The sequence below is a fragment of the Pyrus communis genome, chromosome 6 (genome assembly GCF_963583255.1).
Source record: "Pyrus communis chromosome 6, drPyrComm1.1, whole genome shotgun sequence".
Taxonomy (NCBI): Eukaryota; Viridiplantae; Streptophyta; class Magnoliopsida; order Rosales; family Rosaceae; genus Pyrus; species Pyrus communis.
The window spans coordinates 3,375,478-3,391,068 of NC_084808.1; the positions used below are offsets into that span (position 1 = coordinate 3,375,478).

General features: G+C 36.9%; 1 protein-coding gene across 1 annotated transcript; it reads right to left on the reverse strand.

The window, feature by feature from the left end:
- Positions 1-254: 254 nt before the first annotated feature.
- Positions 255-8,247, reverse strand: LOC137737914 (mitochondrial import receptor subunit TOM40-1-like). Its single transcript, XM_068477497.1, has 11 exons — positions 7,912-8,247; positions 7,471-7,552; positions 7,277-7,376; positions 7,090-7,185; positions 6,928-6,978; positions 4,320-4,385; positions 2,882-2,983; positions 1,576-1,644; positions 1,383-1,466; positions 716-811; positions 255-613 (listed from the first exon to the last, which is right to left on the reverse strand). The coding sequence occupies exons 1-11, from the start codon at positions 8,039-8,041 to the stop codon at positions 557-559; spliced, it is 933 nt and encodes a 310-aa protein (XP_068333598.1). The 5' UTR covers positions 8,042-8,247; the 3' UTR covers positions 255-556.
- Positions 8,248-15,591: the final 7,344 nt, after the last annotated feature.

Here is a 15,591-nt window from a genome sequence, read left to right on the forward strand (position 1 = left end):
CTTTTCAGAATGTTCCAAGTATGAAATGATTCGTTGTTTCGAGAAAAAGGAGTATGAAATGATTCTCAAGGACAAAATATAAGGTGGTCGTGTAACATGGATGACTTTGCAAAATCATGTGCAAGTAAAAAAGAGGTTGCAACCACAAGATTATGTGGATTAATAAAAAAGTTCCCCGTTGGTCATACAAATTAATCAACAATTTTGAACAAGAAGGAAAGAGAGAGGGGGGGGGGGGGGGGGTGGGTTGGCACTGAAGAAACTGTGGTAGAGGATCATCAGATTCGTTCAAGAAATAAAGTTTCTTTTTTCGAACAAAGGTTAATGTTGTGACTATAAATACAATTTGAATTATTTAGAAATCTTATTCTACAACTCTTAACTGAAATAAAGGGAACTCCAAACAGACACCGGCCACTAAAACGGGCTCAACTGATCCCACCCTGTGATAATGTTACCCGGGATTAAGTATACAGGGATCTCTAGTTCAACTCGAATGGAAAAATAAAGAGATATCTTGCCCGCAAGAATGACGAAACAGCATTGGTCCTGCACTTTACTCCCCGACAGTCAATCCAAACCCGAATTTGTAGTCTTTCTTTCTGTGATCAATCTGCAAGGCGTATATTTTAGTACTTGACAAAGAAGTGGCAAAAAAAAGTTCACCTAATTGAGAAGAGGAAGAAGGGCACACACAACATTGCTCAATCCTCACCTCTGCAGAAAGAACAAAATTAAGACCCATATTTAGTCGCTCCTCCAAAAATGCAGCTACGGTGCCATTGGAATCAATCTTTCCTCTAAGACGGCACTGCAACAATGATAAAAGTTAGCCAAGAACAGTCGATGCTTAAAAATTCATATTTGATTTACCAACACAAATTAGGTAAGCATACAATCCTCCTTGACGCCATCACGACCAAGGGCACAAACAAAATTCATGATGAGACATGAACTGGGTTTTCTATCAGTGCAATAGAACACCGAGGAAAAAAATCCATATATAGGTTTTCAAAAGACAAGGCAGCATTTTTTGTGTATTGCATGGATACACTGCGTATATACATAACAATCTTATGATGCCAGACTGAACCTGAATCTGGATCAAGGTCCGCACAGAATTAAACAGGCCACAATGTCCAAGAAATCATGTTTCATGAAACTGTTCACCTACTAGGTGGTAACATACTCCAGCAGCAATCCGATACCACTGGTTGTGTAACTTAAACCCTAAAATGTTCACCTACTAGTAAGATCACAACATAAGAAGAAAAAGAGATTGTCTATTTATTGCAATGAAATAGGAATCATTGATTTATACATCTCCCACTACACCATTATAATGATTCATGAATATTTGGACATTAAAATACGAAAGCTACCTGTCGAAGAATGTAATCATAACCAAAACTAGCTGTGACATCTCTTGACATGTAGTTGTACATGAAATCTGATGCAAGAGAAACCTACAAGAAAGAAAGACTGTAAGAAAGACTTCGGAGAAACCATAAAAAAGGAAAACTCCATCAAGATATCCAACAATATAAAAGGTTAAAATAGATAAACTTTTCTCACCTTATCAGACACCTTTTGTACATAGCTAAGAGCAACCATTCCGGTACTAGCGACTTGCCCTGTGGCAACCTGGGGGTGCAAAGAAAAGTTGGATTAGGGTATGAATCACTCAACAGTTACTTGAGTCAAAATCTCGTATGAAAACAAAACCCAGTAGAGTTTGTTTTATAGTTGCCCAGTCATACAAAGGAGATCTCATATGAAAACAAAATCCAGTGGAATATGTTTTAGAGTTGCCCAGTCATACACAGGAAATCTCATATGAAAACAAATGTAGTGGAGTTTGTTTAAGAGTTGCCCGGTCATACAACGGTTAGCATACTCCTTATGTTCAATAAGCTGAGGTTGACCTTTCAAGGTTCAACATTTTGGGGCTTAATTTCCTATAACCCTATATCACCTTTGTTCATAGAATGGGCAGGTCTTGCTTGAAACAGTACCTAAGATGATTATGAAGACCATTCACAATGTTTTGTAACCCTTGATTTCTGTTTTGCTTTGAAGCTTCCTCTAAGAATTAGGGAGTTACTGCAGTTATGAGGTTTTTTTTTTACTTCAGAAGTGGGCTACTTCTCTCCTGGTCCTGGATGAAGAGTTTATATTTATAATTTAAAAAAAAAAAGATATTTCACTCAAGGAAAGCAGGACCCTCAGACAAAAAACAGAAGGAAAGCAGGGCCCTGCGGTACTCAACCCTCAGACCAAAAAAGAAGGAAAGCTGCGGTACTCAAATGGTGGATCTAAGGTACATGAAAATAGTAGCATTAGTCCAATGTTTAATGTGGAGGATCTTAGCCACATATCCTCTACAATAGAGACAATGAGCCTGCAACCCCATCCAATTATTAGTAAGCAATTATTTGGTTTATTGAAAAAAAAAAAGTATTCCTCATTTCCAATTGATCTGTCATATCATTAGTTTCCTTTATTTCCAATTATTTCAACATCATTTTTGAACCAACCCTTACAATGGTAAGAGTTTCATAAAATTAATTTCAAAAGGAAACATTGCAATAAATGTTCATGATGTTTTAACTCTACATCATGGGCCAAGACTTACTTCACCCTAAAATTGTGGCATGAAACAAGGTTTTTGAAAAAAGAAACAAGAGTGAGCAAGCATACAGTTAACTTTAGATACATTCTACATGCACAAATCTTGATGCCTTTCTGGTGCCATAGAATGCAACAAACAAACTAATATCTTGTTTCCATACAAGAATAAATGAGTAAACAACAGTCAGATGCAATGAAAACATTATGTCGGATAACCAGGAAGTTATAATTTAAGGCTTCAAGACTTTACCATCTTGTCTGTGTTATACCGAGCAGCATAGCCAATACCAGACTTCCGATGCTGACCAGCCCAGAACACTTCACCACCCAAAGCCAGATGGGGCGTCACACTCTGAAAAGTAATAAGCACTTTGAAGATTGGTAAAATGCGCTAGGTAAATCAATAGAGAGAACTAGGGCTCATTTGGAAGTGCTTTTAAAATGACTGAAACCGCTTTTAAAGAAAATGTTTTTGGGTTCCAAAAGCACTTGAAGTGCTTCCTGGAAGAAGCATGCACTTCAAGTGCTTTTCCAAGATTCACTTACGTTTTTACAAAGGATTCGTTCCAAACACATTTTCACCAAAAGCTCTTTCAGTCATTTTAAATGCACTTCCAAATGATCCCCTGGGTGTGCCATTGACATAAAGGCAACAAAATATGCTTATCACTAGGAATTAAAATGGAACAATTAATTACAGGGAAAAACAATGGAGAATACATAATAAATGCCAGTGTAACTCATAATACATGTCACTACTAATAGTAAGACGATAAATTTTGAGTCATTCCTGTAATTATATTATATACTTACTTTTATTGCTCCATTTACCTTTGGTTCATGCTCAAATAAAATCCAAGTGCTTTAACAGCTAAAAGAGTTTTGACAAAATCTTAGGAAACAGTTATTGGCACACTAGAAGTCATCCTTCACTTGAAGTGCAATTTCTTCCTTGGATTTATAAGCGAGGAGAGCAGGATGACCTTTATGGAGTGCCAATAACAGCTTCTACATCTTAATAGAATCATAGAAATGATAAAAGCTGGGAAAACGAAGGAAATGAAAAATAAATGCTGGAAAACAAGCAGTTAATAGTAATTGGCAAAAAGACATGGTCATCATATAGTTAAATTATATTTAGCATAATTAATACAGATTATACATTTCTGTCTTTTTGTATTAAGTGCTCTCTCAAAATGTTGTGAAATACGCAACACATGCAAAAATCAAAATAACTTTTTTCTTCATTAAGAGAAAACATAAACTTTTGTAACCGAAAGAAAAGAACACAGAAATTTAGAGAAATGAAAAAGATTACAGAAACCATGGAAAAGGCATCCACTGATGGCAAGCCCATAAACAATTACAGAACAGCTCAGTCACCAACTGAAAAAAGCATTACATGAAACAAAACAAAAAAACCCTATCAAATATTTAAACTATAGCATCTTTGCCAATTAACACATGACAAGAAAATAAGTTATCCAGAAATTCGAAGATACAGAAGCCTAGAAGGGAAGCAAATAATGAACCCTCTCACGTAAAGGAAACTTATAGAATCCATTTTGTGCTCATTAATACATGTAGAGTTAGAGTGTACAACAATAAGAATTATTGTGAAAAGAACTTTTCTTTTGTCATAAACTAATGAAAAGGCTAAACAGAGAATACGGTATCCAATATTTTACCTGAATGTAGTTTGCTCCAAACAATGCACCATTTCCTAGTTGAAACTGTGACCTGTAATCTTTGCCCTGTACAGAGGAAGTCAATGTGTGGGTAAAGCCATATAAGTACAGAAAGATTATTAGAAAATTAATACCAAAGTGGTTAGCTCAAAATACAGAACAAAAATTAACAAATAATCATGTTATTTAAAAACAAATAAAAGAGCATTAACTCCATATACATTGGACAATGTTTTCAAATAGAAAGTACCACATCATTTGGTCACCCCCATGTGTATTGAGTTCCAGTTGTTGAAAAAATGAGGAAAAGTAAACAGATGGGAGGAGGAAAGGAAGTCTAAATCATTTCTTCTTAAAGCCCTTGCGCTTAATCCCTAAAGCAGATCAAAGGTCATTCCAATCAAATTCTAATAGCTATCCTTAAAATCCTGGTATTTTTTTAATACTGTGGAGAAGTCCAAATTGAAAGCAAAACACCAGACCTACTTTACTACATATAACTTCTAAAATTTAAATAAAACTAGATTAAGAAGCAACTAAGGCACAACTACCATCCAATCTAGAAGATGACTAGAAAAGAACACCCCCTAAATTCAACTGAAACAGATGACCAAATCAAATCCCAAAACCTAACTCTGTTGACAATGGCGGATCCAGATTTTCAAGATCGGGGGGTCCCAACATAAAAGTTCAAAAAAAATCTTACACTAACTTGGTTCCATATCACTATTTCTATTAAATTTGGTAATTTTGGTTCATTGAATAAATCAAGATTACTCTCAAATGTAATAAAACCGTCAAATTCTCCTCAGCAACATAACACAATTAGTGACTTTACAAAGATAAAATTTGTTAATGTAACATATATATTATTAATTGGGAGTTGGGACTAGAGTCTAGTATTAAAAAACTTATATGAATTTGGAAGAAATAAAATTAGGCAGCTAAAGGGCAGTGGAACGACAAATGGTGGTGGGTGGTGGGGAATAGGGTAACTTGGGTTTAAAGTTGGAAGGTTGCGACGATTGGGGCTGGGAGTTGTTAAATATAATTTGGGGATACTGGAAAAGACTGGTTCTCGGGCCCTATAGAGAAAAAAGATATATTTTAGTTTTTAAATTTTTTATAATGACCTAGCTTAAAAACGCTGTTGTTTTGGCTAGGTCTTTTAAAACAAAAATTAAAAACCTCTTCGTCTTCTTTGTTATAAGCACTGCTGCCAGCACATCCATGGAGGCAACAAGCCTCTCCACTGCACTTGCCCAAATTGTTGGAGGGTCACAAAGGTTGATCATAAGTGTTTCTTTGGGCTTCCGAAGGGTCCTGGGACCACCTGGGTCCCTATATGGATCCGCCATGATTCACAAACCCCTATATACTCCTAGAACCTCCTTGACTTACCAGCACAATAAATTCTCAAAGGGCTTTAAGCCTTATCACTTAACAGTGGATAAAAACCTGCTGTAACCACCCGACTCACTGACCTCCCTGAATATATTCTGCAATAATCTTAGAGATACTGGACAGAGAACATGTATACCATCAGCACTCCTCACCCTGCTTATACAAAAATGCACCAATGAGAAGAAAATTGAAATACATCAATTTGCTTGTCTTTGAATTAAATTGCACATGTTAACCCTACCACGAGCAAAATCAGCTTCCCCTTCCTGCTGGTAGAAATTCTAGCATTGTGTCATAGTGAAACTAAGTTCCAAATAAGACATACAAGTAGGAAGCTGAAGATCCAGATTCAATCTTCTTGAATCTACTCTAGCATCCGAAACCTACCCTTTTGCAAAACAACCAGGAAAGAAGATAATTCCTCAACCCCCACCTCATTAAGTACCTCCTAAAAGTCTAAAACCAAAATCCCAATTCACCAGAATAGATATGTCAAATGAAGGCTAAATGGTTCCATTATGGTACCTGCCTACCTGGACAACAATAAAATTAACAACCAAGGAGACAAGCTTCTAAAATTAAATTCACCCACCCAAATTCTTCCCAAAATCTCATACTATCCACACTACCAACTACCAGACAGCAAGAAAATAAAAACTAATTCGACCCAATAAACCATCAAGCAACAATTTTTGAAACCAACCAACTAGCCATCCATATTACTGATTATTGTTCAAAAGTAAAAGGGATTGATGAAATTAAATTAAAATTACAAGGAACTTAATGGTTCTCCACAAAAAGTTATTAAAGAGGGTAACTGCATCCACCATAAGATGTTTCTCTGCTATAAAGCCTACAACTTAATGGTTCTCCACAAAAAGTTCTTAGCTAGATTTAATACAACTGTCTCATTTTCTATCACAAGCAGTTTTTAGCTTTTGCATGACCCAACAGGAAGTTTTCTTTTGAGTGCAGCAAAACATGGAAACACAAAAAAGCGCCTTTACTACAGAAAAACTTCTACATTGCTCAAAATGTTGTCCCAAACAGGTACTTAAAAGTTAAAATAGCTATATAAAAGTTCTTTCACAATGACTGCAATGCATGTAATTTGTTTCAGAGAGAAGTTTAACCTCTTCCTGGTTGGAACACCATTATATAAAAAGAAAAGTAACTGAAAGATATTCCAAAGTCAACGTCTTACCTTGTAATCAAAATTGACCATGCCATGTGACATGTGAGGCTCATTGGTAAGCTGGAAAGAAGCACAGAGAAGTTAACTAACTAGCTTAGACATTACAGATTATCTGCACAAAGTCTGAAATTAAAAAAAGAGATAAAGTTCTTCAACAGTCTTTCAAATCACCTGAGAATTGGCCTTCAAAGTAAGATTCTCAGATAAATCGCACTTTACTCTTGCATTAAGCCTTCCATCAGTCATCATTCTCCCAAAAAGCATCAACTGCATGACACCAAATATTTAAGTGGGAATTTAAATTCAACTTGTCATAGAAAAGTTCCCAGATGACTAATATCATAAGACGGTTAGTTACCTTTGGATCTATAAAGTTGGCACCAAACTCATAGTGAGCAGTGGGAATTTTAATAGTTTCAGGAGATTGTGAAGGAATCTCCGTAGGTCCCATGAACACGCTGATGGCATAGGAGCGTTATGATTCAGATCAGTGTCTAAATACTAAGGATTAAATAGAATGATGATGGGAATGAATTGGAAGTCCGGTCAGACCTGTGACTGAGTGAGAATCTCTGATTGAGTCCTTTAGTAAAATCGAAGCGCATCCCTTCAAACAGTTCAGGCTTTAAAGACACTGCATACACACACAAATAATCTCGTCTTATTGTCCAAGTAAACCCAAAAATAAAAAGCCATTCCATTCGATTTCTAAAATCGGGCTGTGTAACATGAGACACAAAAATGATAGTTACAAGACCTAATACATTCATATTTCTCCGAGAATTCATAATTCAAATATAAGTTATATAACATATTAATTCACAATAAAACTTTCATCAATTGCATGTAAAATAAAAGCCCAGAAAAGCAAATGTTTAAATCCTAACAAGAATAAACACAAATCCACATACTTTTCAAATTAAAGAACAAATCAGTGTAAACTAGAGAGAGAAAAATGAAACAAAAAAGGGAGGAACAGAGAGAGAGACTGACTGAGAGCTTCACGGTGGATCTCCTCATAGGGAATAGGGCAAGGAAGATTCAAGTAATCCACTTTCTCATCCTCTTTCGGCTTCGGAATCGTATCAGCCGCGGTTGGAGGGGGAGGAACGAGGCCCGCCATTGTTAGTGCTGTTTATGCTCTGCCTTCGGTCGGCAACAAAACTCGGAGGGTATCGGGTGGAGAAGGAAAGGGGAAGAATGGCTCTCGACGATTCGGATCAAATAAGAGAGAAGAGCCTCTGCAGCAACTGGAGGGCTTCGAGCGGCAAAACCTCCAAAGTCCGGAACAGTACGATGAAAAACTAATAGTCTAAAACCCTAGTGAGAGTAGCGGGTGGTTGGGTTGAGGAATCAAATGGGCCGTTGGTGCAATCCTATTAGATTAGGGACGTGGTTGTTTAAATCCTAGTGTATCTAGGGATATCTTGAAATATTTTTTAGGATTAGATATTATTCTATTAGAATTGTAATCACATTAGGGTAAGGAATTAATCTTTCCTACTACTATAAATAAAGACACAATGGATTGAGATAACACAGCTCACAATTACACATCTCTTTCTTCTCTATATGTGCCGCACCCCCTCTCTCTTTATGGCCTCCATAATTGTTCAGTAAATTATGCCTATAACACATTATCAGCACGCTATAAACGTTGCGCTAAAGAGAGTTTGATCTTCAATCAAAAGAGTATTATGTTTTAATCATTCTTTTTATGATTAATTTATTATTTTATTAAATTGATCTACATGTTATTGATTCAATTTAATTTTTCTTTGTTGAACGTGATACAACCCATTGGAGATGCAATTCCGGCTTTCAGAGAAGGAGTTTCTATTAATTCAAAAGCTTAGTTGTTTTCTGCCAATCAAGTTCTTTTAAAATAAATTAAGATATTTGAAACGACCATGAAGCATGAAAACATTCTCATAATGCATGAACCCTCTACATTTATATTTACCTTCCGATATATATATTTCATATATTTGTCAATATATATATATACACACACACACATTCATGCATTACGCAATTTTTGCTATGTGGAATATGTGAGCCAAAGAATCAAAAGAAATTAGAAGCAATTAGGATTTTTCAAACCCTATAAATTTTGAAAAAGAATTTAAAATTCTTGGGAAATATTTGGATGAGCCACGGCCTGGGGTTTTGAAAGTTGTTGGGCCCGTAGCCCTATAAAACAGCATACCAACATTTGTTTGCTAGGCTTTCTCATGGTCCATCCTGGGCCAGACCAAGCCAGCCTATGCTAGGCTTGTCCGTGCCCTCGCCCCAAACTAGCCAGCAAGCCATTGCTTGCTGGGCTTGCATTGCGTCAACCAGAAGCCAGCGAAAGTTGGGCTTCCCTTCTCACCACTGCCCAAAGCTAGCAAGCCTATCGTTGTTGGGCTTTGCCCTTCTTCCCTGGCTTGCTGATTTGCAGTTAAGTTAGGCTGCTATGCAGTCGTATAATGGAGCCCAAACGTATAGACTCAGTTCAGCTAGAGTCTACCGAATGTGTCACATCCTAGTCCCGGCTCCGCCGTAGTATGATATTGTTCGCTTTGGGCCCTGGCCACGCCCTCACGGTTTTGTTTCTAGGAACTCATGCGAGAACTTCCCAATAGGTATAATGGTATCAGAGCCACTATGTCGTGTGGTGCGGGTGTGCCGCCAAGGACGTTGAGTCCCTAAAGGGGGTGGATTGTAACATCCCACATCGACCAACGGAGAGGGGGTGATGTGCCTTATATGTACATGCCTACCTCTATGACACACTCCAACCCGGGATGTCCACTAGGACTCTGAATCGAGCTGTGTTGGCTGACACCTGGAAGGTAACGAAACCATAAAGTGTATTCATGTGGAAGATATGAACAAATTTAAACCTAAAAGTGCCTAAGTACAAGAGTGCACGGTGAGAGGGTGTGAATCCATTTCACACGTGATAACAAAGCATAAGTAGAGTATAATAAAATAAGGTGATAATTATATCATCGATGGTAATCCTCTACTCCAAGATTTGCCAATAATCCTCGTCAATACGAAAACTCTGATACTAGAACCTAGAGGGGCGAAAAATAAGGGTGAGTGGGCCTGAAAATAAAGTTTTAATAAAAACCTTTTGAAAATGTTATAACCCCTCGCCGTAAAACCTGTATAGTTTCCAAAAAATAATAGTACTACGTAGGTATAAAAACCAATGCACAAGACCAGCGAAAATTGAGATATGTCATGTCATAATATTTCACCACTAAAAGATGTAAACCAGATGTGCAACTAAAATAAAATAGTATGCCAATCGGAGTCACCTTACTTGACCTGTACGACTAGACTTATAGCTCATCAATCTAGGCTAGCACATGAGTCGGAGTCACCTAGTGTGACCTGTATGATAGGCTGGGTATAAATATGTACGTTCAAGTGCTACGATCACGTGAAAGCTATGCGATAAATCACGATTCTACGAGTTGGAACCACCTATTATGGTTTGTACGAGAGGTTGGCACCAGACTTGGATCCAAGGTGAGCATGCTGTGCGGGATGTGAACAATCACATGATGGCTGGCCCTGGCCCCGGGAGAAGCACTAATACCGGGGTGCAGCCATGATGAGCTCTAATGAATATATGCATATTCATATAATTCAACCATTTCAATCACATAATTCATAATTTTGTCACTTACAGCTAATTAATCCATGTCATGTTTGTAATGTTTCAAGCTAGAGATGATCAATGTCTTGTCAACTAAGCAAGTCGTAGTAGCTTAGTTGATGTTGGGACTGTGGTTTTAAGTTACTTCGATCAACATTGCATCTTAATTAGAATTAAAAAGGATAATCTTCTTGCTTGTAGGGGTGAATTGTTTCTTTTGTTTTAGTTAAGATGGCATAGTATGGGTTTTATTTCACACGAGTTTGTGAAAGCTTCATCTTGCCCATAGGTGTTGAAGTTTTTTTCATGAAGGAAACTCTTGTGACATATAATCCAGTACTAGAAACTAATTAATTTGCTTGCCCGCAGGTGTAAATTAACCTAGTTTAATGAAGTTTTATTGGGGGATTAAGTTTCATGCCTTCAGTTACATATATTTCCACTGTGAGCCCCATAATAGGTTGTGGTTTTTAAGGCATGGAAATCGGTTACATCATGATGTATTTTGGTGTCTCTTTATGAGACTTGTTGATGCAAAATATTGGACCCATGAAGGTTAATCAAGGATTGCTAAGGTACGCATTGTTTAAGTCTTATGCTTGTAAATCTTTTCGATTTGAACTATAATGTCGATTTAGAGGATGAAATTTGACCACTAGAGTTTCCTTTGGACATCAAAATTGAAATGATATGAAATTGAATTTGTTATGGATGCATAAATTCATGATAGATGCACATAATTGTTTCTGGCATATTGCATGTATTGATTTAAATCGGATGAATGACACGTCTAATGGTCACCAAAATGTACTATGTGTCTGCAAATTTTCGTAATTTTTTGCTATGTATTGTAATTATGGTGAACTCACTAGTAACCCATGCTTGTATAGATAGTTTTACTGGCAGATTGCGTTGGTCTTTTGAGACGTCACTTTAGACTACTATTATGACCCAAAACGGCTCTATAATTTTATTTTATGAAGATTAGTATGTCTATTTTGATCTGTATAATTTTGGTAGAAATTAGGCATATAAATTGATTATGATAAATTCTAAAGTAAGTGTAACTCATTGCTGAAATTCTGTTTGACAACTTTATGTTGGTTGTGATGTCTATTTTATTATGTCTAAAATATGAAGCAATTTTGTTTAGGTACATCCTTGAAAGAAAGTATGAATGACTGTTTGCCCAATTGGGAGAATTAGTGAAAGAAAATTGGGCTTCAGACTCATTAACTTATTTGAATAAGTGTATAAACTCTAAAAGCTTAGCGAGAGTTGTTCTAAAGTTGTGAGCATTAAGTGGACTTGCATCAATCTATTAAAGTGTTATTCTATCTAGCATGAATATGTGTTTTGGTGGATGAAATTGGAATTACGTACATCATGACTTGAATGACAATAATATGCTTAAGTTGCAAGAATGAGTACTTGGTGTATGTGTATATTTTTACTTGCAATCATTTGGATGCCTTGTTGATTATTTGTTAATCTTTAGAAAGAATTTTGAAGCTCATGGGGACTTAGCATAAATATGGAATTATTAATACAAATAAGGTGGTTGTTGGATGCATGATTTTGTATAAACAGTGGTGAATGTCTTAGTTTTACCTTTCATTGAGATTATGCTAATTAAGGTGTTAAGAAAAGGTTAAAGAAAGACAATTTTGTAGTGATATGTATTCATTGACTAAGTAAGGGTGTTCCCACAAGCATATTTCAAAAGGTATGATTTAAGTATGGATTTGCAAATTAAGTGACGATGTTGTAGATTAGTGGGAGCTTGAGTTTCATGTTAGTAATGGCTTACATTTGCAGATGACCCATAAGGTATGTATGGTTTTTTGAATCCATGTATTCAGTTTAATCTCCAGTTGGATTCATTGAGTCACATATTTATGTGTTGGTCAATTATCAGATGATGATATATTTGATATCCAGTTAATCAAATTGCATTTTAAATCATAATGGAAGAGTTAATCTGTAACATCCCACATCGCCTAGGGGAGTGGATCCTCTAAGCCTTATATGTATGTTCTCATCTCTACCTAGCACGAGGCCTTTTGGGAGATCACTGGCTTCGGGTTCCATCGGAACTCTGAAGTTAAGCGAGTAGCGCGCGAGAGCACTCCCATGATGGGTGACCCACTAGGAAGTTCTCGTGTGAGTTCCCAGAAACAAAACCGTGAGGGCGTGGTCAGGGCCCAAAGTGGACAATATCGTGCTACAGTGGGGGCTCGGGCTAGGATGTGACAATTTGGTATCCGAGCTTAACCCTGGCCGTGGTATGCCGATAAGGACGTCGGGCCCCTAAGAGGGTGGATTGTAACATCCCACATCACCCAAGGGAATGGATCCTCTAAGCCTTATATGTATATTCCCATTTCTACCTAGCACGAGGCCCTTTGGGAGCTTACTAGCTTCGGGTTCCATCGGAACTTCGAAGTTAAGCGAGTAGCGCGTGAGAGCACTTCTATGATGGGTGACCTACTGGGAAGTTCTCGTGTGAGTTCCCAAACAAAACCATGAGGGCGTGGTTGGGGCCCAAAGCGAACAATATCGTGCTACGGTGGAGTCGAGCTCGAGATGTGGTGGGGTCACCGGGAAGTTCTCGTGTGAGCTCCCAGAGACAAAACCAAAACCATGAGGGCTTGGTTGGGGCCCAAAGCGGACAATATCTTGCTACGGTGGAGTCGAGCCCGAGATGTGGTGGGGGCCCGGGCTGGGATGTGACATAATCTTTTCTTGCTCATATGTGTGGATTAAATCTTTTGGTTCGACTTAAAATGGCATGACTTGATTTATATGTTGTATTAGTTGTGAATGTTTTTTTTCTTCATCTTGCTTGTAAGTGTTGAAAATTTTTCACGAAAGTAATTGATATGATGTATGAACCAGTGTAAAAAACATGTTAATTCATCTTGCTCGTGGGTGTTGAATTAGTTATGTTTTATGAAGTTTGGAACTGCATTAGAAGTTTGCATTATAAGAGGACCTAAGGTGATAAAAGTTGAGACACATCCAGGTAATTAAAGTTCATCTCTGCAATCATAATTTGACGGTGTTTTCATGTGAATGAGGATTTTAGCATTTGTGATTATGATGGTTTTAGGTTGTGTCAACCTTACAACCTAGTTAGTTCCATGTTGAAAGATTTATTTGACAGAAACTTGTATCAAGGATAAGATGTTATCACAACTACATGCCCATTAAAGTGACATTAGTTTCCCCAATCTCAAGTGTAAACATAAATATTATATTTGTAGACTAGTGGGAGAATGTTGGATTTATTCCAATGTAAATCAACCTTAAATGGTCTACAACATATAATAGGAATGTAATTTTGGAGACTAATGTAGATATTGTGATTTGATCTCCTAAAGAAATCGATCTTATATTAGGTGTCTTGTAATACAAGTAAGATTGACAAAGTCCTTGATTTTATGTGGTTATGATACCTAATTGATAGGCTAAAAAAGTGGGATTTGGGATTCCTTTATGGACAAAACCTTAATGCCTTAGCGAGTATAAATACTAAGGTCCCTATAAACCCTAGATACACAACAAATGCTCCCCATAAAGTAGCTGTGTCCGGCTAGGTGCTTTGTAGAAGACTTTGATGTTGCCGCGTCCTACATCATCTCCGCTTGGTCTCCAATGACTATTGCTTCACGATCAGGTCAGCCAACTCCTTGTTTGTGTTTTAATTATATAACCACATAAAGTTTACAATGCAATCAATCTTTCAAACCCTAGTTTAAGTTCTTTCAGTTACTGCATGTTATTGAGTTGGCTAATACTCATCTTAGTCGTAAATATAAATAAAACTATAAGTTTACAGTTTTTTTTTACATCTACAAAAGGTGAGTATCAGCCACTTGAAAAAACCATATCCCTAATTTACATCTCACTCATTAGAGTATAACTTAAATATGTATCTCCCAAAAATATAAATGGAAAGTACGTAAATGTAAATGTATGTTTATGTCTCAAAAGTATTAATGAGTGTCAGAATAAGTGTTATCCCCAAAATTATTTTTTAGGGTTAATCTGAGTTTATTACCTTGAAGTTTCTTCATTTTCAACATTTGGTACATGAAGTTTTTTTCGTCCCAGAGTGATACCTAAAGTCATAATTTTGGGACACTTTCATACATCTGTTAAGTTTTCTGTCAGAAACTCCATTAACTGGTGACATGGCCCACATGGACAATGACTTGGGCACCCAGTCATTGTAAACTGAGATTTACCCTATTTTTTAATTTTTTTAATATTCACGTGGCACCATATTGACACTTGGCGTCTAGTCATTGTCCACGTGGGTGCCACATCCAGTGGCAGATCCATAGAGGGACCTAGGAGTCCCAGGACACCTCGAAGACCCCTGAATCGTTGCTTGAAATTTTGCAGGGACGCCTCGTACTTGAATGAAGGTTGTGCAGCTGCATCAATGGCGTCCTCACAGGGAAGATGAATGCGCGGAGGAAGAAAGAAAATTTTGCCCTTTTCAACCTTGGCCCAAAACACACGTTTTAGCCAACTAATTAAAACCTTTTTTAAAAATAAAAATATTAGACAATGGCAAAATGCTGTTGTTTGCTTCCTTTTTGTTTTTAAGTCCCTAAGACCCCCGTCACTCTTCCCGAATCCCCATACCTTGCTCATCCCTTACCCCTACCAAAACCTGAAACCCCCCATTTTCACATATCCAATCCTCAATTTCCCAATTCTCAGAACCCTAAAATCCTAAATTCCCACCCAAACTCATATTTTAATTTTACTCCAATATCATATCTCAATTTGTTTCAAATATCCACACCACCACCATTTGGTTCAAGATTCAAATAAGATTTTTTAGTATTCTAATCTAATCTCAACTAAATTATATTACTTATTGATGGAGATTTATAATCTATTATTGATATGATTATAAATATATTTTATGTTTGCATACTCATTTAATTACTGGAATTTTGTTTATTGATTAACTGGTATATGTTTTTTGTGTTTTTTTCTTG